The 24,415-nt window shown below is 43.4% G+C and overlaps 1 protein-coding gene and 1 pseudogene across 1 annotated transcript in view; one reads left to right on the top strand and one right to left on the bottom strand.

The window, feature by feature from the left end:
• Window positions 1-467: 467 nt before the first annotated feature.
• The window catches only part of LOC118663238 (papilin-like), a 38,779-nt gene continuing 14,831 nt past the window's right edge, over window positions 468-24,415 (top strand). Inside the window, exons 1-9 of the mRNA XM_036322685.1 lie at window positions 468-475; window positions 1,043-1,152; window positions 3,988-4,128; window positions 5,311-5,478; window positions 6,458-6,598; window positions 8,230-8,359; window positions 14,926-15,041; window positions 16,440-16,571; window positions 18,284-18,451. Of these exons, the coding sequence (XP_036178578.1) occupies window positions 468-475; window positions 1,043-1,152; window positions 3,988-4,128; window positions 5,311-5,478; window positions 6,458-6,598; window positions 8,230-8,359; window positions 14,926-15,041; window positions 16,440-16,571; window positions 18,284-18,451 (1,114 nt within the window). The remainder of the gene's footprint in view (window positions 476-1,042; window positions 1,153-3,987; window positions 4,129-5,310; window positions 5,479-6,457; window positions 6,599-8,229; window positions 8,360-14,925; window positions 15,042-16,439; window positions 16,572-18,283; window positions 18,452-24,415) is intronic.
• On the bottom strand, window positions 22,800-23,858 carry LOC118663438 (annotated as a pseudogene).

Below are 24,415 nucleotides of genomic sequence, written 5' to 3'. Positions count from 1 at the left end.
GTTCCACCCACTGCCAGACAGTCCAGTTTCTCCCCGTATGAGTGGGGTCTCCAGAGACTTGCCTGAAACAGGAGTTCAGAGCAGTAGGGAGCTTGAGACTCCCTCCTGATTGAAAAAGACAACCATGTCCTCAGTTGCCAGCCCTTTCCACGTGCGCCTCCGTACCTCTGCACTTTACTTCCGCAACTCCTCTGGGTCTCAGTGTGCTTTTCGCTTTCCTTCTAGTTGTAGAATTTTCACTTAGACAGCCTTCCTGTGGTTCTGGATGATGTCAGTTTTGTCTTTTAGTTGTATTTTCGAAGTGGTTGTGCAAGCAGCAATTTCTGGTGTTTACCTATGCCGCCATCTTCCTCTCTTACTGTTTTTAAAATGCATTTACTCCAAGAGAGCTAATACAGTAAGGCATTAGCAGTTCTTCCCATCATAATATTTTAAAAATACTTAAGGGCCAGGAAGAGACCTAGAAAATGGAGATGTGAGTTAGTGGGGAAATATCATCTATTTATGTGGTTGTCTAAGATCATAAGTTCCCAGGCTTGGATAACACCAGAAGGAATAAAAGGGATCCTTTTGTTACCCCCAGGTCATCTGGGATCCTTGTTCCTCCTAAGATGGAGGGCCATATGCCCAGGCTCTCTCCTGAAAATCTGTTTCTTGTCATGAGTGGTACAAAGAAAAGTGCTCCTTAGAGCCTGGGATTGCCCCAGGAGTGACTGTGGGCAAACTAGCCTTGTAACTGCTACAGCGGAATCACTGTGATCATTCACATGTGGCCTCTCACCCAGAGCCATATGGGCAAGTGTCTGGGTAGATCACATCCTGTACCATGGAAGAGTGTGGGACCATGGGGAGGGTCCTGGGACTGAAGGTCCTGTCCTACTTGCCATGTGACCAGAGACAAGCCCCTTCTCCATTATGATTCTCAGTTTTTAAATTTGTAAACTAAGGGAATTGGTGGATTATTTCTAAGGTTCATCTGCATGTGCTTTGTGTCTCTCTCTGGTTTGTGCCTAACCCCTGCCCCTCTTCTCATCCCACACAGGCCCCTTCCTCGCCACACCGCCATCGTCTCCAGGAGGAGCAGAGCTCTCTTGCTGCTTCTCTCCCTCTCTTTGGAGATGACATTTGCGGCGCAACGCCAAAGAATCAGACGTGGGTTCAGAAAAGCTGTAGCTGCTCATCCTAAGCAGGCATTCTCAGGGACTGAGGGTTCGGCGTGAGGCAAGGACTTGTGTTCAATGAAGCCACTTCCACTACGGTTTCAGAGAACAAGTCCTACTCACCCACTTTGGGCCCTTCAGATCCTTCCCTCACCTGCTCCCTGGAAATTATTTCCCTAACTTTTCCCGATATGTGTTTTTTCCAAGTTTAATTTAAAAAAATTAATCAGTCACTAGATAAGAGCTGGAAGGCAGAGGACCAGTGAGGAGGCTGTTGGAATAGTTAAGAAAGGTCAGAGGAAGTCATAGTAAAGAGGGAGAAGGGAGGGGTTTGGAGAGTTAGGAGATTGAATCGACCCAAGTCCATGACTGATAGGATGCTAGGCTGATGGAAAGGGAGGAGCTTATTTCATGGGGACTATTGCTGCCAAATGTCAAAATGGGAACAGACAAAAGGCACGGTTTTGGCACCGGGAGACACTGGCTCTTTTTAAACATCTTGCAACAGAGGTGCTTATGAGATGCTCAAATGCCATTGTCCCCAGGTGGCTGGATATAAGTGTCTTAGCCTGGAAGAGAGGAGAGGTCTGGGGGAGATAAAGGAATCACAGTTGGGATTGTCACAGGAATGGACGTGGTCATCTGGGAAGTACGTGTCAAGTAATGACAGGAGAGGGCTGAGACCAGAACTTTGGGGACCATCCCCAGTAACAGCAGAGGAACTCCTGGGGTGTGTATCACAATGGAAACTGTACACACAAGGTAAGTGGCTGAGAAGGGCTGACAGGGAGGAAGGAGGATTCTAAGTGAGAGTTCAAGCTGAAAGTGGGGTAAGAGGCTACCATGACTGAAACCCCAAGAAAGGTTTAAATAGCCCCCAAAACAGGGAGCAGGAAGAACTGGCTGGAGTCAGCACTAGTGAGAAGGGAAGTTTGTCTTCATAATCCCAAGGTTTTTATGCATCTTTACCTCTTTGGAGGTGTCCTGTGTGATTTGCTTAACTCTGTGCCCAAACCTAGAACACTGGTTCCCAATTAGTAGCCTACATCATGGTGCCCAGTTGGCTGCTTCAAGATTACCGAGCAACTTGAAAAATCTGAGTCCCTGGGCCTCACTTTCTAGACATTCTGATTCGGTTCACGGTCTATATTTGCTAAATGATGCACAGATGATTTTGTTGTGCACTTCAGGTTGGGAACCATATGCTCTTCTTAGCTTCAGGCTATCCTTGGAGGAATATTAAGGGTGGACTGAGAGGTAAGAAATATAGTTGAAAATATTATAAGTCTCAGTGGCCAGTCCTTAGGGGAGATGTGGGATCTTCTGGAGTGAGCCATGGATTAGAAGTCCCAGACCTCCCCCTAATTCACTGTTATCTACTCTGACCTTATTGTTTTTAAACCTATGAAATTAGAAGGTTGATGCTAATGATTATTATGGTGTTTGTAATTCTCAACATCTATAGTTCCAAGACTCAGTATTGTTTAAAAGGATCATGCCTCTCTGGTCAGGTTCCACTGGAGAAGTAATGAGCATGAAGCAAAATTAAGCATTGTTGCTGCATAACCAGTTACCTGTAGGAGGAAGGAGGATCCTGTGCTCAGGTTCTGACCAGGCTGAAATCACGGTGTCAGCAAGGCTGCTGTTGTCTTCTGGGACTCTCCCAAGATCACTGGATGTTAGCAGAATCCTTTTCTTGCCATTGCAGACTGAGGTTTCCTTATTGGCTGTCATCTTCTAGAGTCCACCCTCATTCCTTGGCACTGAGCCTCCTCCAGCTTCAAAGCTATGAATAGCATAATGGATTTGTGTTATAGTTTGAATCTTTATGGTCTTTTCTTCTCTACTAATTATGGGGGGGGGAACCCTCTTCTTTTTAAGGACTCAAGAAATTGAATCAGGCCCACTTAAATAATCAATGTATCTTAAGGTCAACTGACTTGAGACTTTAATTCCCTTTACAAAATCCCTTCACAGCAGTATCTAAATGGGTGTTTGATCCAATAACTAGAGGATCGGAATCTTGAGGGTACAACTTTGGAATTCTGCCTCATACAAGAGCTGAAATAAGGAAGCCATATCTAGCCCTAAATAGAAAGGAAGTAAACCCATATGTGCCAAGCGCTTACCATGTGCCAGGCACGATAAGTACATTTTGGCATCATCCCACTTCATTGTTTTAAGCAGCCTATAAGGTAGAGATTGTAATTCTCATTTTGCAGATTGGGAAATTACGACACAGACGAAGGAAGACATTTTCTCCAAGATTATTTAGTTGGTTGTGTTGAGTCAAACTCCCAAGCCAGATCTGTCTTGCTTACAGTGCTTCCTCCACTCCAACATTTCCTTCCCCCTTACAGGAAATGTGAATCATATAGTGGAACTCAGGTTGGTCTTGAACTTACAGGGAGTTAGGGGCTAAAATTAGGCCTCCTGAGTCCTATTTCCATATTTCTGCTACTCCCCACTAATTAATTCCCCTTGTCAACTAAGATACTAGAGACAGGAATTAAGCATTAAAATATAAGTTTCAAGAGGAGAGAGCTCCTGAATTTAAGGCAAGGATCTTGGTTACCATTTAACCACCTGCCCTGGAATCTAAGAGGCTTCCCCTTTAGTTCTACATGGGCACACATTTCTAATTCAGATCTATCTCAATGGGCTGAGAGTGGTGAGAGGCAGACCCAGTCCCTAAATACAGTCAGCAAGAACTAAAGATTAAAGGCAGAGGATAGGACTGAGATAGTTTCACTGTTCACCTTTGCTATGGCAGAAGAGCTGAAACTCTCAAGAGTTGTTTGTAAATTCAGACATACCTTTCTTGCAGAGAAACCAGGAATATGCCCTGAAGAGAGACTCAAGTGTCAGACTAAGATTCAAAGATCGTGTGCAGGGGATTATGGCTGTGAGGAACACTTGAAGTGCTGCCAATTTGCCTGTAGGAAGAAGTGCATGGATCCATACGAAGGTAGTGGCTTCCAGGCTGAAGGCAGAGGTGTCATTTGAGGCACCTTACTTCTTACTGGTCCAGAACTGGCTGAACATTCCCTAGGATGGCAGGATAAAGAGGCCAGGGTTCGTGTTGTGCACCTTTTCTAATTAGACTCCCAACTTTCAAGTGCATGCTCACTGTGTGTCAAGAGACACACAGTCCCAAATATAAACCTCAGTCAGCTTAGACGCTGGTGTTGTTGTTGGACTCTGGCCTACAAGGAAGTTTTCTGGTAACTCAAGCTATTGACCATCTAATAGTAGGGAACTCTGCATTTTATATAAGTCCACTCAACAAATATCTATTGTCAATGTCTTTTGCCCAAAGTCAACCAGAAACACACCTGTAATTAAACAAGTTGGGTTTGTTACTCATTGCAGTCAGGGAGAATGTTCATCACAGACAACCTGAGGCATCTCACTAAGAAGCTGTTAGAAAGAATCTACTATGGGATTGAGGCTTTGATAGGGTTATTTCAGGGACAGTCTAAGGAAGTGGGGGTTGGCTCTAGATTGGATGCTATCAGAAAGTGGGGCAATTCTATGAGTACCTCGGTGAATCTTATCTACAGAGAGGACAGGCTAGAATGAGGATAGAGTGTAGTCAGTAGAGAAGCATAAATCACTCAAAGGTGCTTGTTATTTTGTGGGTTTCACAGTGATTTTTATTTTTTGGTTCAATTTATACTGGTCTCAGAGTGACCTTGGTTGATGTGGCTGTTCTGTGAGATTGTTTATGTCCTACAGAGAAACAACGTGACTTAGCTGTGAGCATCAGGTAAGTTTCCAGGCATGAGCGGGTGCTTTTTTTTTTTCTTTCTCAGTATTTTAACGCTCCTATGTGTCAGGCACTGTCTTAGGCACTTTGGATATAGCTGCCGAACGAGTCTTGCCCACCCAAAGCTCAGAGAAGTGGAAATATCAGCTCCAAAGCATTCTCATGTACTCTTTATGAGATCCTTTGCAAGGTAGAAAAGATGCTCAGAGATGCTATTCACTACAGAGCATTTGTAGTAGAGTGAAGACTAGAAGTTTTATTGACCATGGCTCTTTCTATGATGTGAATGGTAACACCATGAATTATAAAAATGCCGAGGGCCTGACCCCTTCCCTCTTTTGCTACCTTTTATGTTTTTCCCTCTTTGCTTCTTGCCCTCAGAACCCTGCATGCTATCATTCGATCAAGGAAACTGTAAGCATTTTGATAGGCGCTGGCATTATGATTTAAAAAATTTGTTATGCAAACCTTTTAAATATGGAGGCTGTGATGGAAATTCCAACAACTTCCTCAGCAAGGAAGACTGCATGAAGGCTTGCTCGTTAACTGGTAAGACTAATGTCCTTGGCCATCTGAGGGCCTAGTCTAACTAGAAACAGAAAACCCATACTGCTAAAGGCTCAGACTTTGAGATTATCTGGATCTCATAAATGCCTCACATTTAACTTGTCTAAAATTGAATACCTTAACTCTCCCATCTCAAACCTGCCATATCCATAGATCACCCCATCTTAGTTGTAAAAAACAACAACACAAAACTCCTAAATCACCCATGATATCTTCCTTTTTCAATCAACATCCGTTTAGTTAGGGAAATAGATCTAGGAGTTGACTGCTTCTTCCTACTTCCACAGCTGCTACCCTGGTAGGAGGTGTCATCTTCTCACCTGGTATGGCTTCAGCCTACTCACAGGTCTCCATGCTTCTATCCTTCCCCTTTTACAATCTATTACACAATAGCCACAACGATCCTTTCAAAATGTGAGTCATCCTGTCACTCCTCATTCAAAGTAAAACCAAATCCCCGAAAATGTCTTACATTGATTTGTGTAGATCTCACATAACACTTCTATTTTACTGGTATAGGAGAAACTGAAGCAGGACTGGGACTTTACCTTGGGGCTTCAAACACCAATCCTAACTCTTTGTCTATTGCAGGGGTCCTCAAACTTTTTAAACAGGGGGTCAGTTCACTGTCCCTCAGACCGTTGGAGGGCCGGACTATAGTTTAAAAAAAAAACACTATGAACAAATTCCTATGCACACTGCACATATCTTATTTTGAAGTAAAAAAACAAAACGGGAACAAATACAATATTTGTATTTGCATGTGGCCTGTGGGCCGTAGTTTGAGGACCCCTGGTCTATTGCATCCCATAAAATGTGAGGCGTTTCATTCCTCCACAGCCCACTACCCGTAGGCAGAATGAACCAAGTCACAGAAATACTAGTTTTGAAGAGGAGAAGTTGCTTGAGGGCGGGGCAATGGGATGGGGTTTTAAGGAGCTCATATCTGCTCTTGTTTTAGTCAAGAAAGGACAGTGCCCACTCTTTCCTTCCAAGGACCGTATGCAATGTTCGGGTTCGTGTAAGAGTGACAATGATTGCGCTGAGAATGAGAAATGTTGTGAATCCATGTGTGGCTTTGTTTGTTCCGTCTTCTGGATAGGTGAGTACCGGGTATGCCTCCCAAAGTATACGAGCTGAGGATGCTGTGCTGAGTCTTAGGTTAACCTTAGAGTTCTCTTGAGAACCTTTCCCCCTTTAATACCCAAACAATGCGCTCATGTTGCCCTCCTGATCTCAGGAGACTATTATGCTGTTCTTCAAAGTCAATCATGTGTGTTATCACTCCCCATTTTTTCCCCATGAAAACTCATTTATTCTGAATCTCTTTCTGCAAAAGCCTACAAGGTGACAGGATGCACTTATTCATACCAAAAATCATAACCATTGAGTATATTCCTAGTAAGTCTGCAGAGAACTTCAGAGCATGCACAGCATATTCACACCCTGTAAGGTGTACTAGGGAAAAGATTGGTAGCAAAATATGTTGGGCTAGAAGTAAACTCTCCAGCCTCTAAGGCTAGTGTTCATTCCCCCCGCCCCCCGCCCCCGACTGTTCAGATGGTATGATCTTGTCCCAGGGATTGTCAGTGTTTTGAGGAACAGCATGGTATGATGGAAGGAGTCAAGTCTTTTCAACTGACTTCCAACTTTTCTGTGTGGGCTTAGGCAACTCACTTCCCCCTCTATGGTCCTCAATTTCTATAGTTTATAAAACAAGGAACTTCTGATAATCTTTAATACTCTTTCTTCTACCTCTGGTACTATGGAATTAGATAACCCAAATCCATTAATTCTTTAGGGACAGGTAGAAATACTATCAGATTTTATAAGTAAGAGATGGCAAAACTTTTTGATGTCCCTCAAAATTATTAGCCATAGAAAGTTGATACTCTGCTTCCTTCACTCTATTGTTATGCTAGAGGGAAAGATAAAAGGCTTAATCAGAAGAAAATCCTTTTTAGGGTTCCCAAGAGACTCCAAATTTGTCTCAAACTATGATCAAGTACTTATTTTTTAATGATTTTTCAATTTTATAAGTATTAGCACAATAATTATGGTTAATCCAGGATAATGTGAAATATTATACAGTGGGGCCTTAACTTACGAGTGTCCCGACTAATGAGTTTTTCGAGATACGAGCTGTCTCTTAGCTGATTTTTTGCTTTGAGTTGCGAGCTAACATTCGGGTTACGAGCCAGCTTCAGATACCCCACCGCTAGATGGTGCAGCAAACGTCACAGTGAACGCCACAACATCAGCCCAGCATCACGTGTCTCACTCGTTCACTGTTGATTTGACATACGAGTAATTTGAGTTACGAGCTCTGTCACGGAACGAATTAAACTCGTAAGTCAAGGCCCCACTGTAGTTACATGCTGATTCTATATAATAAATGAGTAATATGTAAATTAACCATCAATCCGAGACAAAGATGGCAGCGCCCATAGTGGCCAGGGAGGAACGCTGGCGGCGTCACCTCGGGAATGCGAGCCCAGTGTCTGTGCCCTGGCCACGTGGAGGGAGAGGAGGGGAGAGGCCTTGGGCTGGAGGCCGGGGTGAGGGACACTGGTGTTGTTGCAGGCTGGGCTGAGGGACAACCCCCCCCCCCACCCGTACAAATTTCGTGCACTGGGCCTCTAGTATTATAATAAAAGAGATAAAAGCTGTGATATTTTTATTTTTTTATGATCAAGTATTTAAAGTTTAAGTACCTTGTTGTATCCCATAAAGTCAAAACAGGTTCCTGCCCACCAAAGCCCCCAACATGTCTAAAGATTGATAAACCCCAGTGCCAGAGAGATGAGGATTGCCAGTTGGGGGACAAGTGCTGCTCACGTTGTGGACTAAAGTGCCTGGAACCTCAACCCTAGATAGTAAGTAAAAATATTTTCTTTTTTACAAATTTATTTATTGATTTTTAAAGAGAGAGAGTGTGAGAGAGAGAGAGAAACATCATGTTGTTGTTTCACTAAGTTGTACATGATTCTTATATGTGCCCTGACCCCATGCTTTATAGAATTTCTTCTTTTCAGACATTCTGCAATGAAAGAATTTGGCTGCTGCTATTTTTATTAGAATTTTTTTTACACCTGCTTCCCCCCTCCCTAGACTATTAATACAGATAGTTATTGCTTTTGTCCCTCTGAAATTCCTTCTAAGAGCTGAGTGCTAGGTGGACAATGTTCAATCACTTCATGCTCTAGGAACTGGTACATGGGATTGATGACATCACTGGTGAACCATTCATCTAGCAGTAGGATGATAATCCTGAAGCAGTTGCTGCCTGGCTAAGAAAGGACAAGGATGTGGCAAAGCCAGTCATTAAACTATACAAGAGCCCAGGAGTGTTCCACCAATTTTCTGGAATGGAGACTAACAAAAGCTGGCCCTGTGTCTACATGCTTTTCTTGAACAAGATCACACCTATACAATCCAAAGAAGCATACTGAGCCCGCCCAGTGGAAGAACCAGGAAGATGTGGTTCTTTCAATTATATGTGTAGTTTTGGTGTGGTGTCCCAATTAGAAGCTAGCTGAGCTATCTTGCAGTGTCTTCTAGTATAAATGGTGAACTGATTTGAAAACTAATGAGTAGAAAGAGTTAATGAGGAGGCTCTTAACTGCCTTTCAAAAGAAGGGTCACTTATACACGTTGAAGATATCTCTGCACATGTGTCAAGCCATTCACAAGGAAGCAAATACAGGCTGCATTTCAAACATGTATAACCCAAGCTCTAGCTCATCTGAGAGTCATGCTGTTGTCATAGTAGCCATGATGGTGGTGGTCTTTGGGTCTCCCCCATCCCCTAAAGGCTGTTGAACCATAGCACCAGTAGACATGGGAATGCCAAGGGCTGTAGCCTGGGGTTTGTCCCATGTTCTCTGGTATGTGCCCCCCTGGTGACAATGAGGGTGAAGCCAGTTGCTTTCCGTGGTCGATTTTATGACTTTGAGTGACTGTGTCCACAATTCAGTTTTTTCTCTCTTAGGGGTAACACCTTCTTTTCTGCATCCATGCTCCACAGAATCTCTTTTTTTCAGACATTCTGGAATGAAAGAAAGATTTCTGCTTTTTACTTATTTTTATTTTCTTGGTTAATCCTCACCTGAGGATATTTTTCCATTTATTTTTAGAGAGAGTGGAAGGCAGAGGGAGAGACAGAGAGAATCAACTATGTGAGGGAGACATATCAATTGGTTGCCTCCTGCACACACCCCCACCAGGGCCAGGGAACCTGCAACTAAGGTACATGCCCTTGACTGGAATCAAGCTCGGAACCCTTCAGGCTGCAGGCCAATGTTCTACCCACTGAGCCAAACCAGCGAGGGCTCTGCTATTTTTTTATTAGACTGCATTTTTTCCATTTCTGTTTCTTCCCTCCCTAGGCTATTAATACAGATAGTTACTGCTTTTGTCCCTCTGAAATTTCTTTCTAAGAGCTGAGCACCAGGGGGCGATACTGAATTGTTCACACACCAGGAACTGAGCTCTGCAGAGGGTATGCTTAAACTGCTGCTCTGATTCTCATGGGTGAATACCATTTCTTTCATTTTTGTGAAAACATAAAATCCACAGCGTCTTTTGGAAATCCTCAAAAAAAGAAAAGAAAAGAAAAGAAATAGGCTTGTACATAATGTGAAAAGGTCCTATGTTATGTATAGATGCAATAAGACCATATGGAATTACTGGACTAAAAGAATAATTCAGTTTTTTATTCAAGATTTTAAAAAGCTTATTTTGAAAATACTGCTAAATGTTGATGCTGACAGTGTTTTTCTCCTGTGAGTAACCTACGCACATAGTAAGTAGTTAGTAAAGGGAATGGAGCCCATGGAGTTGAGGAAACACGTTTTGCTGGCTGTGCCTGGACTAAATATGACAGCTTTACAATTATGAGAAAACAAAATCTGAATTTTTTTTCTGTTCCAAAGATTCCAACCTGCTGGAGGTCTTTGCTCAAATCATAAAGACCACAAATTTCCAAACGAGTTACAGAATAGGCATTCTTAGTAGTTATTGTTTACCGGTACTTCATGCTAAACACATTACTTGCATTGTCTAATTAAATCCTCAACAATTAAACCTAATTAATAGATATTATTTCAATTTTCTTGCCTCCTTGTATTTAAAAACTGAAATAATTCTCTCTCTCTCTCTCTGTGTGTGTGTGTGTGTGTGTGTTTTAATCCTCACTCAAGGATATTTTTTCCATTGACTTTTTTTTTTTTTTTTTTTTTTTAGAGAGAGTGAGAGGAAGGAGGAGGGGGAGAGAGAGAGGGAGAGAAACATTGATGTGAGAGAGACACATTGATTGGTTGCCTCCCAATGCACCTGACTGGGATTGAGCCCATAGCTGAGGCACGCAGCCTTAACTGGGAATCAAAACCTAGACCAGTGGTCGGCACACTGCAGATCACGAGCCACATGCGGCTCTTTGGCCCCTTGAGTATGGCTCTTCCTAAGCCTTAGGAGTACCCTAATTAAGTTAATAACAATGTACCTACCTGTATAGTTTAAGTTTAAAAAATTTGGCTCTCAAAAGAAATTTCAATCGTTGTACTGTTGATATTTGGCTCTGTTGACTAATGAGTTTGCCAACCAGTGCCTTAGACTCTTCGATCTACAGGCCGATGCTCAAACCACTGAGTGAACTGGCCAGAGCTGAAATAATCCTGTTTATGTGAATTTGTGTTTTTATGTACCTACAGGGATTAATCAGAAAATTCAAAAGGGACTGCTTTCTTTAGTTTGAGCTCTCTATTCTTATTAATAGGCGGAACGGTGTATTTGCTCCCTCCTGGGATCTTTGCTTTTGGCGCTCTGGTGCTAAGACAGGAAATGGGTTTCCTGGTGGTAGTTGCACCCTGTATATGCAGAGGGCATATGTCTCAACTCTGCTGCATTACAGGATCTTGGGAGGCATCTGTATCTACCTGATGAATTTCATTTATTACCTTTCATTTAACAGACAGCATCTTTTCTTGCTGCAGTTACTTTTGCCAGGGAAACTATTCATAAATCAGTCATTTTCACAGTATGAATTGCTTTCTCTCTCTTCCTCTCCATTTTTAGTAACTTCCTTATCTATTTGGTTTTTCAAAAGAAGAACCCAGTGACGGAGACTTCTATTAGTACAGAAACGTGATCTGGACATAAGTTCTCATCCCTTTCTGTATATAACTCAGCCAGTTTGGTTTGCAAAGGAAAAGAATGCAAGACCCAGGTGTTGGGAAACCATGAAGCCGTATTTCAACTACAAAGAAAAATCTGCTTCCTGCATCTGCTGCGATGTATTATAATGATGATGATTTGTAAATGCCATACCGTATCTTTCCTTAACAAATCGCACAATTCTGGCCCAAACAAATGCCGTTCTCTGTATGCTTCCGCAAATTCCCCGACATAATTAGTGTGTGTGAGAGAAAGAGGTAGAGATGATAAAACATTTCCAAAAGGGAGAAAGTTTTTGTATGGCATCGATAGTCCTTTCTTCCTTAGTGATCATTAGGCTGTTCCAGGAGGCATCATTCTTGAAATAAAAGATTCTCTGGGTGAACTTTCCAAAGGAGCAGTGCACCTAGGAGATTCTCCCTGGCATTAGTGTGTATCTAACTCCATTTCATTAAATCTTTCTCCTTTTTTTTTGTTTTAAACTCTGGCTGTAAAGACAAAAAATGTACTAAATAGGAACAAACTGGTTGGTATTTAACTTAAAGAAGAGTAAAAGGAAGAAAAGCAAAAACTCAGTCTTTATGTCAGCTCCGAGGTGTCAGGGCTTGAGGGCTTCTCTAGTTTTAGGAGAATTTGTACTGCTGATGTTTATATACTTTTGGTTTTGAGATGAACAGATCTCTGGGGGAAACTGTCAAGTTCCAATGGCATTTCATTGTGATCCCTCTCAAGCTCAAATCAGTTCTCTAACCTCATGACTTGTTTCTGGTTTATTGTCCTGGGAAATGTCAGCTCCACTGTCCCGGAAGTCACGTGCTTATGGCGAGCCCATGTGAAAACCATCGCCCCTTGGTTTGGGTGTATGTGCTTAATTCAAAGTGTCTAAACCTAATCTGTAAACGCTCTTCTAACTGTTCATGGTATTATTGATTACTTTGATTATCTTGTTTGAGGATGATTCAAACTTTTTAATTTGATAGAAATAAAAATTTTTCTTCTGCTAAAAAAAAAAAAGAAATTCTGAGTTTTCATTTACTTTCCAGAAAATGTAGAGACAATTTGACCATGATTGGGAGCCCTGGGGAGTATTTGGACACTTACAGACTCCATGGGTCTTTAGCCCCTGCCCCTCACTAAGGACATAACCTTCATTCTCTTTGGACCCACTATTCCTCTCTACCTTTAACTCCATAGTAAAATATTATATTCACACCGATATTAGAAAATTCCCTGGTGACCTGTGGTAAGAACTTAGACACTCAGCTCCCTCTTAACGTCATGTCTGACACTCATCTGCTGGGTGACATTGAGTCAGCCTCTTTCACTTTTCTGGACCTTAATGATCCCTACCTGTAAGATGAGGACATGGGACCTGATGGGCCCTCAGAGTCCTTCCATTTAGGAATTTCAGCTTTTTATTCCCTTCAGGGCTAAGTTTGGGAGAATGCACGTAGTAGAATAAGAGGGACAGGGCTGCGTAACACATCTTGGTTGTTCATTAAAAATTCTATTCCTTAGTCTCTTTGTGGGATCTAGTGAGACTGTGAAGTTGGTGGGATGGGATTGTATAGTGTAAGTGTCTGACATGTTTTATAGTTATGTAAGTAAGCTTTTGATTGCCAAGGCATTCATTTCAAAGACACTCACCTCTAGTAAACATATTGCCAGCTGTAAGACATAGCTGTGAGCAAAATAACTAGATAAAGAACCAGGCTGCCTTTTAGAAAGCCCTGAGTAACCTAGATAACTGACACTTGAGTGGTCCTGCTTCTCCCTTCCCATGTTCTAATTCCCAATGTTATGCTTTAAATTATCTAATAGAGTGAACTATGGAACCCCAGACGTGGACGTTAATAAAGACAGAGCCCAGGTTCACGCTTTCTGCCCCTCTCTCTGCCCTCAACCTTGCTGTGTGGCCCTCCAGTCTGCCATGTACCCTTTGGGACCTGTGAGTAATAAATATTGTTCTTCCAAAGTTCCCTGATGGTTTAGTAGTGGTGGGTCCTGCAATCATAATAAGAATCACAGGGCTGGTCCAAGCACCACATTGGTCCTGGTGGTGGTAGAGGGAATGTCCGTGGGGCTCACTACATGAGTGAATATAGCTGCCCTAGTGCCTTAGGCATTCCTAGTCAAGGACATCACTATCCATAGGCTGAGGGGCTCTGCCTTTGATCTTAAATTTTGTGACCAGAGAGTCACCCACTGATGACAAGGCTTCTGTCCACCGGGTAGGACAATGGGAGAACAAAGCTTGTCCCAAAAGTGCAATACCTAGTTAGAAAAGGGAATAGGAACCTTAGAGATGACATTAACTCTTTGAAGAGTGTCTCCCTCTATGAAGACTGGTTGACTGGCTCATGTTTTGGATTCCGTGGCTATAGGAAAACTTATCTTTCCAATGGCTCCTCCACTATTCCAGTTAGAATCCAACAACTCTGTTGTCTTATGGACCTTTATTGTATTGTGGTCTCTCAGGCAGATTTCTTCATTTGATAGTTCTTCCTTAGACAACAGGGAGTTTGTGCCAGATGATAGCAGCTCTCTAAAAGCTCTGACATTCTCTCCTGTTCTCAAAGCAACACAACCTTGACAAACTCTGTCTGCAAACTCTATCAGCTGCTTCCTTCCCCACACCCTGCTCTGGGGCAACATATTTATTCTTTGGCCTTAGTCAAACAATATAAGTGACCTAAAGAGAAAAGGGAGAGAGATGGGAGGAGAGTGTGGGAAAGGGAGAAAGAGACACAGAGATCATGGGAAAAAGAAAAAGTCAAGCAGAGGCACACAGAGACACAGAGAAGCAAAGAGATACCAAGAGATCAAAAAGACACATTGTCAGAAACAAAAGGGGTGTGCCAGTTAGTGTGCAGATAAAATGGAAAATGAATAGAGAATGAGGACATTCCACAACTCTCAATGTTATCAAGAAGACCCCATTCACTTCCAAGGTAGCCTGGAAAGTGAGACAAGCTTTGCCCACTTTTCTCACCCCTACCCCATAGCTGACCAGAGGACCCAGCCCAGCCCAGGGGACTAAGAACCAGAACCAGGAGCCATCCAATAAGAGACCTTTCCCCAGGGCTGTGGGTTATAGCTGCCAGCTTGCCACATTGATAATCTCAGAAACGTGGTGTTCCCAGGAGAAAAAGAGAGTGGCTGGCTTGACTCCAGATCTCATATCCAAAATACTGACTACTGAAACAATAGGCTAGACAAAGGCAGCCAGACATTTTTATGTTCTGGAACCACCAGACGGACAGGCCAGCTCTTCTTCAGAATGGTGTCTTCTGGACTTTTGAGGATCCTGGTGGTATCCATCCTTCTAGAGAATGTCCAAGGATTTAGTCTGACTAACTTGTTCTCTCCAAGTAAGTAATGGGGTCTCAAGTAATAGAGTTACTTTTCACTATCTTAGCCTTGGTCCTGGGTTGGGAAAGGAGAGCGATATTTGGAATATTTCATCCTATTTCTCTCTCTGTTGAAGATCTCTTCTATGAATTCAAGAATCCAGAAAAGGCAACCCTTACTGCCCCTTTGAAGTAGAGGGTCTTTCTTGGGGGAAGGTGGGGAGGGGCTGGGAAGACTCATAGAATATAACATTTCTGGGAGGGTCTATAGGAACCCTGGGAGCTTAAGGGGCCTTCCTCTTACCCCACACAAAAATAGCTCCCTTTCTTGGGACATCATCCCTATCAATTCCTGATTATTTCAAATACAGTCCTATAAAATAGTTCTGCACCCCAAAAGGTTCCTTGACTTTGGGATAAAGGACAGTATCCAGAAGTTCCTTCGAACTTAAGACAGTAATATTCCATGACTATATAGTAATAATGTTAATTGCTACCATTTACAGAACACTCAGAAAGTAGGGATTTAAAGAGAGGGATCTGGAGTCAGACTTGGTGGGTCCAAATTCTGGTTTCACCACTTAGTAGCCATGTAATCTTGGGCAAGTTACTTAAACTCCACCTGCTTCAGTTTCCTTATCTGCCAAATGGGGATATTAATTAAACTATCATGGGGATTAAATGCGAGTTAATATGACTGTGTATCAGTTACTGTAATTACAGCTTTATATGTGTTGTCTCTTTTCTTCCTCATAACTCTGTGAGGCTAAAACGATTTTACAAATGAAGAAACCAAGGCTCAGAGAGAGTAAGTGGTAAACCAAGAGTTAAGAATTTAAAAACCTAACTGTCTGACGCCAGGTTGAGTGGTATTAATCACTGTACAATACACCCCTCCCCCTCAAGAAGGAATTCCTGAACGGTGACTCCCTGACCCGGCCAAAATGACCAGATTAGCGCAGACCAGTGGGTTTTAACAGGGTGATTTTGCCTTCCAGGGGACATTTGCAAAGTCTGGAGACATTTTTGGTTACAACTGGGTGTGCTATTGGCATCTAGTGGGTAGAGGCCAGGGATGCTGCTAAACCTCCTGCGATGCGCAGGACAGCTCTTCTCTCCCATCAAATAATTATCCAACTGGAATGTCACTAGTATCAAGGATAAGAAATCCTCCCTTAGGCGGGCTGGGCTGATGGTGGGGCTAGGGATGGGATCAGAAGGTAGAGAGTGAGGGATGGTCAGGAAGGAGGGTAGTGCAGGCAGTGCTGGGAAATACATGAGGACACCCTGAGGAAAAGGACTCCTGGGAAGAGCAAAGTAAAAGCAAATTTCCCTGACTCCCCAGAGTTGCCTTGGGTCTGGAGAAGATGGGCACTGTGCCCTCCATGACTCATGGTTGTAAAACTGTCTCTTCCACAGAGAGATGCCCCAGAATCCGAGAGAAATGCCAATTCAAAGAAAGGGATGAATGTTCGAAGAACAAAACCTGTCCGGACAAGAAGAAGTGCTGTGTCTTCAACTGTGGGAAAAAATGTTTAGACCTCCAACAAGGTACTAGCCTCTGAATAACCAACCCTTCTACCCAAACCCTCACCGTCTGCCCACTTGGGCTGGCTTTGTCCCTGGTGTGCTAAGGGTAGGTGTCTGAGCAACACTGCTGGACTTGGGAAACGTGGGCTCTACATTCATCTCCGCCCCTAATATGATGTCTGGCATTAGGTAATGTCTTCATTTTGTCTGGGCTTCGCTTTCCCCTGCAAAGGGGTGCAAGGGTGTGATGATAGTCTCTTGGCTAGTTTCCACTCTTACTCTTTTGAGTCCCCAGTGGCCATTGTTGGCCCACCATATACCTACATTGTTGCTGCAAATGGTATCATCTAGCTTCTTGCTCTAGAGTGCCCGCCTCTCTGCCTAACCGGGTAAATCTAACAGCACCAGCAAACCTCCTCTGACCACTTCAGACTAGTGCCAGTTGGATACTGGGAATATCAGGGGAAACACTTTGTAAAGTATATGATTGTCTAACCACTATGCTGCACACCTGAAACTAAGAAAAAGAGTGGCGGAGAGGTAGGCTGTGAGGAAGTGAAAATCAACAGGACTTGACTGTTCAGCTGAACTAGCAGTTTAGTTCAGACCTGTTTGGTTTGCCAGGGCTGCTGAAACAAAGTTCCACAGACTGGGCAGCTTTAGCAACAGCAATGTATTGTCTCACTGTTCTGCAGGCTCGAAGTCCAAGGTCAAGTGTTGGCAGGGTTGGTTCTTTCTCAGTTGTGTGTGAGAATCTGTTCCATGCCTCTCCCCTAATTTCTGGGGGTGTGCTGGGAACAGTTGGCATTCTTTGGCTTGTAGACCTCTGTCTTCAACTTCACATGGTGTTCTCTCTGTGTGTGTCTCTGAACAAATTTCTCCTTTTTCTAAGGACATTGGTCATACTGGATTAGAGATGCACCCTATTCCAGTATAACTCAACTCTATTTCCAAATAGGGTCACATTCTGAGGTACTGAGGATTAGGACTTTGACATATAAATGGGTTGGGGGGTGAGGGGATGCAATTCATTTCATAACAGGAATGAAACTAACCACAAGAAGAAAGGGGGCTTGACCATCTGAAAAACTACTCTCGCCTTCCCTGCATTGGACTTGCACTTTACTCATGATCACATAGTCTCTTCTTGGCATGCTGTGGAAGGCAGAGTAAATGGCTTATAATTTCTAATTTCCATATCTTTTATTTATTCAGGGCATGTTTTTTGAGCAGCTACTCTCTGCCAAGCACTGTGCTCAAAGCTGCACATTCAGATACAGTCAAAGAGCTGGCAACTTAGAGGGCCATGAGGGTGGTCTCACTTGCCCTCAGGACAGCCCTGTGCAACACGCAGGGTGAGACTTTGCGTTTCCATTTTACAGAAATGGGAGTCGAGGACAAGAGAGGTAATGTGGGAGGTCGATGGGCAGACACTGAATTAGGAAAAGAACCTTGAAGCCAGAATCTCCTCACTCTCAGGGGAGACAATGAGGCCAGTGACCAGAAGGGAAGGGAGATACCGATGTTTCCCAGGGGGGCAGTTGCCCAGACAGCTCCACTTTACGGTCTCCCTGAAATGTGCACAATACATAAATGGGGCTGGGCCCCAAGGTGTGATCAGGTGAAGAGGAGACGGCTCGGTTTTATCCTACGGGGGTTGCCAAAGGGACAGTAACAGTTGTATTTTTTCCGGGTGGGCACTCTAAGTTCTCAACTCTGGGATCTCCCTGCAGATATATGCAGTTTGCCGAAAAATCCTGGTCCCTGCATGGCTTTTTTTCGTCGTTGGTGGTATGATAAGAAGAATGATACCTGTTCCACGTTCATCTATGGTGGCTGCCAAGGAAACAATAACAACTTCCAAACCAAAGACCTGTGTCAGAATATGTGCTCCAAAAAACGTGAGTACCAAGGGCCTCGACCTCCCATCCTCCCTCCCCAGGGCCACGTGGGAGGTCTGGGTGTTGGCTAGTCCATTCTAGGATGGCTGCATCCTTGGCTCAATCAGCTTCAACCAGGAGGTAAGAATATACCTCACAGAGGGTTGGACAGGGGCTTAGTGGGAACTGAGACTGGGAAAAACGTGGTCATGAATCAAAGCTGGCAAGTATGAGGAGTGGAGGGAGGGTGCAGATTTGGTGAAATATCAGAGACCCACCTTCAGAGAGATCACATGACACCCAACCTAGCACTGGGCATGTTGACCAACCACCCAGGCCATTAATTTCCTCATTACAATGTTTTGCTAGTAATCCACTCCCATCCACATCCATTTTTCCTCTAAGGAGATGTATAACTTCCCAAAGTAAACTCACTTCTGTTTAATGTCCTGTGGAAATGTTCAAACACAACTTCAAGACTAGTTCTGAAGATAAGCCCAAGATGCTCAGCTGGTCTTGGTCTACATTGTCAACAGGCTTCTAATCCTGAATGCATATGGATTAACTGGAACACTACCAGGATTTGGCTCATGATTCAAGGCTCTGTCTATGTGCCCGATCGGCACTCCAAGTTGGCTTCCTCTGTTCCACTCCCAGCATTCCAAGGCCTTAGCCCTTCCCAAGACTAAACCCCTGGATCTGCTTCCCCCTTCTTCCATTTCAGTCTCTTTTCATATAAAATATCCTGTTTTGATCCCATTTCTAAAGTCCAACTTCTAGCACCCCGTTTATACCTATGTAGCTCCCAATTTTTCCCAATAAAATACTGGTTCATCCTGTGCCTCTAAGGCTGAATGACTCACATCTATTGGTACGTTATGGTTTGTGGAGAGTAAAAGCTTACTGAGGCTTCTCAAGACACCATTAAAGGGAGTGAAGAAAATCAGAACCTTGAAAATTGATACCCCAGGGATATTGTTATTCTCCTCTGTTTCTTCAAAAAATTGCAAGACCCTTTTATGATAAGGGCTCCTGGGCATTGCCTTAGCTTGGATACCCCAGTAACTGATCCTAGGACATGGGTAAAAGGGCATGGGTAAAAGTAGTTTATTTGGGAGATAAATGTGAGGAGTAGGTAAGTGATATAGGAAAGCGAGGAGTTGATAATGAGCTGGTTACCACGGTGCAAACTGTAGCTTAATTCTACTGGAGATCTTCCACAAGATCATGTAAAACATGTCTCCATCTGTAGTTATAGGGAAGCTGAGGTGTGTATCCACTGATTCCCGTACCCTCCTGGATGCCTGGGGGGCGGGGTGGGGGGAGCATGAAATCCCTCATTCTTCCAGGCTGTTCTGTATGGAATCTGAGCAAGCTCCCAGGAGCCAGAAAAAAGTCTCAGCAGAGAAGTAGAGACCCTGATGCTTGACGTGGAAAGCTATCAGTATGCACTAGATATTATTCAGCCATAAGAAGGAAGGAAGCATGAATACATGCCACACTGGGTGGACCTCAAAAACATTATGCTAAGTGAAAGAAGCCAGTCACAAAAGGCCATACACTCTATGGTTCCATTTATATAAAATATCCAGAATAAGCAAATTCATAGAGGTAGAAAATAGATTAGTGGTTGCCAGGGGCTGGAGTAAGGCTGGGGGAAAATGGAGAGTGACTGCTAATGGGTATGGAGTTTTCTCTTGTGATAAAAATGTTTTGGAACTAATAAAGGTGATGGTTACACGACATCATGAAGGTAATAAAAAGCCACTTAACTGTTCACTTAAAATGGTTAATTTTATATAATGTGAATTCCATCTCAATTATAAAAAATGGATTAGAAAAAAATGTACATTAGAATTGCAGCTGCAGGTGAGCTGAGAATATGTCTTACTGATGCTTCAAGCCTTAAATTGGAAAGTTCAATGGAATAATCTTCAGGCCCCACCCATTGATACAGCTGGTTCTGAGGTAACAACTGACATTTATTTGCTATTTACTATTTCCCTCCTGCTTCACCTATTCCAAATTGAACCCGATGATAGAAGTTCTCCGTTAGCCCTAACATTCTCTCCTGCTTTCAAAGTATCATGATTTTGATAGGCACTCTGAAGATTTGGTTCAATCTGGAATCAACCTTCTCCTCCCTTCCATGCTATTCGTGGCAATAGCTTTACTCTTTGACGATGGTTAAAGAAAAGGGATGGCCCAAAGAGAAGAAAGAGGAAAAGGACCACAGGGAAATAGAAGGGCAGGGAGAAAGAGACCCAGACACTGAGAGACTCACAGAAAAAAAAAAAGAGAGAGAAAAAGACAGGGACAGAGTAAAAGAAAGAGGCACAAAGAGAAGAAAATGAACAGCGTGAGAAAAACTAGCAGACAGAAAAATAAACACGCCAGAAGAGTAAGTTCTGAAAGAAAGACAAGACCTGGGATACTCTTGACCTCCAAACTCTCCCTGAAAAATGAGAGACCTTGGAATCGAACATTCCCTCTGCTAAAGAAGCCCCCGATAAACTTTCTCTCTCTGGTTGACCAGACAGCCAGAGAGCCTCAGCTCACTTGAGGACTAAATGCTGCCTATCAGGAGCCCCTTCCCTCAGGGTTGGTGCTGTGGGTGTCAGCTAGTCCCATTCATGGCCTCGGGGACTTGGCGTTCCTTGGAGGAGGGAGAGTAGCTGGCTGGTCTCCAGTGACGTGTACCTCTTGGAGTGTTAAGCTGTGTCCGGGCAGCCAAAAGCTCTGAGGCTGCTGCTTAGCACTTGTTCTTAGTTTTGGTGCCACCAGCCAGGCCAGCCCCTCCTAAAATGGGGCTCTCAGGACTTCTGTCAATACTGGTACCGTTCATCCTCCTGGGGGGTGTCCAGGAACCTGGGCTGGTTGAGGGGTTCTTCAGTAAGTATTGGGGACTCAGTCCTCCCAGTGGAGAAATGGAACTCAGCTGGGAGGAAGGAACAAAGAATTCTACCCCTGAGAAATGCTTTCCCCCATCTCAGCCTGGGATCTTGGGCGGGAAAGAGGGGAGATATTTGGAGTTTTCTTTTCAGGTAAGATGCCTCCAGGAATGCAGGAAACAGTCGGTGGCAGCTGACCCCCCCACCCCCACCCCCACACCATCATTATGAGAGATTTCACTTCCTGAAAGTGCCTGGACCTGGAGCTCATGAAACAAACTAAGGGAACTGGGAAGCTTAAGGGTCTTTTCCATATGAAAGGCCACTCCCCCTAGTACTACCCTTCCCTGTTGCAGGCCCCAAAAGTCTTCCCACACCCACAGGGGATCCTTGCCTTTGGGGTAAAGAATGGTCTCTGGAAGCCCCTTGAAATGCTGAGATATGAAGACCCTCATAATTAGCAGCTAAAACATACAGAGCATTCAGACCACAGTGGAGCCATACTTCACAGGTTCAAATCTTGGCTCCACTTCTTAGCAGCTGTGTGATGCTGGGCAAAGTTCTCCTAACTTCCCTGTGCTTTAGGTTCCTCTGATATAAAATGTGAATATTTTTATATTTGAAAATACTTATACCCCAGGCAAAAGTACTACAGATTTATTGCTGAAAGTACTACAGATGTCCCTTTCTCCCCTCTCCCCTCCCCCATTGACCCCTGCCTGCCCACTCCTGCTCTCCCCCCTACCCCTAGGCCTTCATGGAACTACTGTCTGTCTCCATGGGTTATGCATATATGCATATAAGTTCTTTGGTTAATCTCTTCCAGTCCTCTTCCCTTTTCTCTGAGAATCATCAGTCTGTTGCATACTTTTATGTCTGTGGATCTATTTTTCAGTTTATTTTATTCATTAGATTTCACTTATAAGAGATCATGTGATATTTGTTTTTCTCTGACTGGCTTATTTTGCTTAGCATAATACTCTCCATGTCTCTCCATGTTGTCTCAAAGGGTAAGAGATCTTTCTTTTTTTATAGCTGCATAGTATTCCATTGTGTAAATAGACCACAGCTTTTTTATCCATTCATCTACTGATGGGCAGGCACTTGGGCTGTTTCCAGATCTTAGCGATCATAAAAAATTCTGCTATGAACATAGGGTTACATAAATTCTTTCTAATTTGTGTTTCAGGCTTCTTAGGATATATTCCTAGACGTGGGATCACTGCATCAAATGGCAGTTCCATTTATAATTTTTGGAGGAAATGACACACTGTTTTCTATAGTGGTTGTACCAGTCTGCCTTCCTACCAGCAGTGCACTAGGGTTCCCTTTTCTCTGTATCCTCACCAGCACTTGTTGTTTGTTGATTCAGTGATGGTAGCCATTCTGGCAGGTATAAGGTGGTACCTCATTGTCATTTTTTTGTTTTTGTTTTTAATGTGCAAATTTTTATTTTAATTACTCCTATTTGAAGGTTCTTATTTTTGGACAACAGCAAGGCATTTCATTATCCACTGTGTAAAGGTTCCCACAGGGCAAATGCACATTATTCTCACGACTATGTTTTGGAGTGACTGGTGAGTCAGCAGATTCATCATCAATCCACCTCACCAGCCCTTCGTATCTTTCTACAACATTGAAGCCAATAGCACACTGCAACTTGTGTAAACAGACAGGGCACGGATTTAGGGGGCACTGGTCAGCTTCTTCCAAGTGCTTGTTCTAGGCATGCAATCCACTGGCAGGGTCGAAGTCCAAATACGTGTCTAATTTCATGTACTAAAGCCTGACAGGACTGAAGCAGCAAAACACCAGTCATTTCAGGAGTATAATAGTTACCAAACACCGAGTAGCCACTTGAAGATTGTTTTCTGCGACACCTTCACATTGCCTTCATAGCCTGAGCTGTAGAAATCACTGCCATATCTTACAAAGCTGAATATCCCCACACCATCTGTCAGAGAGGCCTGTCCAAAGACAAAATTTCAGGAGTCTCTTGGGTGAAGACGTATCCTTGTTATTCCCGCAACACAGAAGTCATCCTCAGCTTCCTTCTTTTTTAAGAACTTCAGGATGTGCCCTGCATGTATTTGAAGGTTTTGTATATTATCATTGACTGTAAAGGAACAACTCGTTGCAGAGACAGGAACTGGTTCTAGGCATTTTACTGTCAAGCCATAGAAAATTGCTTCACAGTAGCCTTTGAGCCATTTAATAGATTTTTCACTGATAATTCTGGTGTTTCCTAGAGATCCAGTGCACTGTATATAAATACTGTGTTTCTCTGGAGAAGGTATCTTTCTGGAAGGATCATTTGAAAACTCTTCAAGGTCTTGGGGAGGCTCAGGATGAGAGGTGATCCAATCTGATGGAGAATGCAAGGTAATGGGTCCAAAGAGATCACTGGCTGGTTGGAAGTCTTCGTTCATCAAACACCACTCTGCAGCATCAACCTTCTCCTACTGGGACACAAGCACTGGGTTCTTTGAGATGAGAGCTGTTCTAAGTGTCTGTTCCGAGTGCCATACCATTTTCATAATGACAGGTCTCTTCCATTCACAACATGTTTTAGATAGAGCTTTCATCCTTCCTTTGAATGGGTCAAACAGCAGTTCTACCATGAGGCTCACAAGAACAGGCATGTCAGGGCCTGGTCTGGAAGGTGTTGTGCGGGGGTGCCTTCACCCCGCACCCTGCCTGGCCTGGGTAACACCAGTCCGCCTGCCTACCACAGTGGCCCCTGTGCACTTCTCCTCATTGTGATTTTAATTTGCATCTCTCTGAAGATTAGTGACGCTGAGCCTTTTTTCATATGTCGCTTGGCCATTTGTATGTCCTCTTTGAAGACGTGTCTATTGGGTCCTCAGCCCATTTTTTAATTGGATTGTTTGTCTTCCTTTTGTTGAGTTTTATGAGTACTTTATGTATCTTGGAAATTAACTCCTTATCTGATGTATCATTGGTAAACATGTTCTCCCATTCAATGGGTTTCCTTTTCATTTTGATGCTTGTTTCTTTTGCTGTGCAGAAGCTTTTTATTTTTATGTAGTCCCATTTGTTAATTTTTTCCTTTGTTTCTTTTGCCCTAGCTTCT

The sequence above is a fragment of the Myotis myotis genome, unplaced genomic scaffold, assembly GCF_014108235.1.
Source record: "Myotis myotis isolate mMyoMyo1 unplaced genomic scaffold, mMyoMyo1.p scaffold_m19_p_9, whole genome shotgun sequence".
In the NCBI taxonomy this organism is placed as follows: Eukaryota; Metazoa; Chordata; class Mammalia; order Chiroptera; family Vespertilionidae; genus Myotis; species Myotis myotis.
The sequence above is the reverse complement of the archived record's forward strand: the minus strand, read 5'-3'. Positions and strand labels throughout refer to the sequence as shown.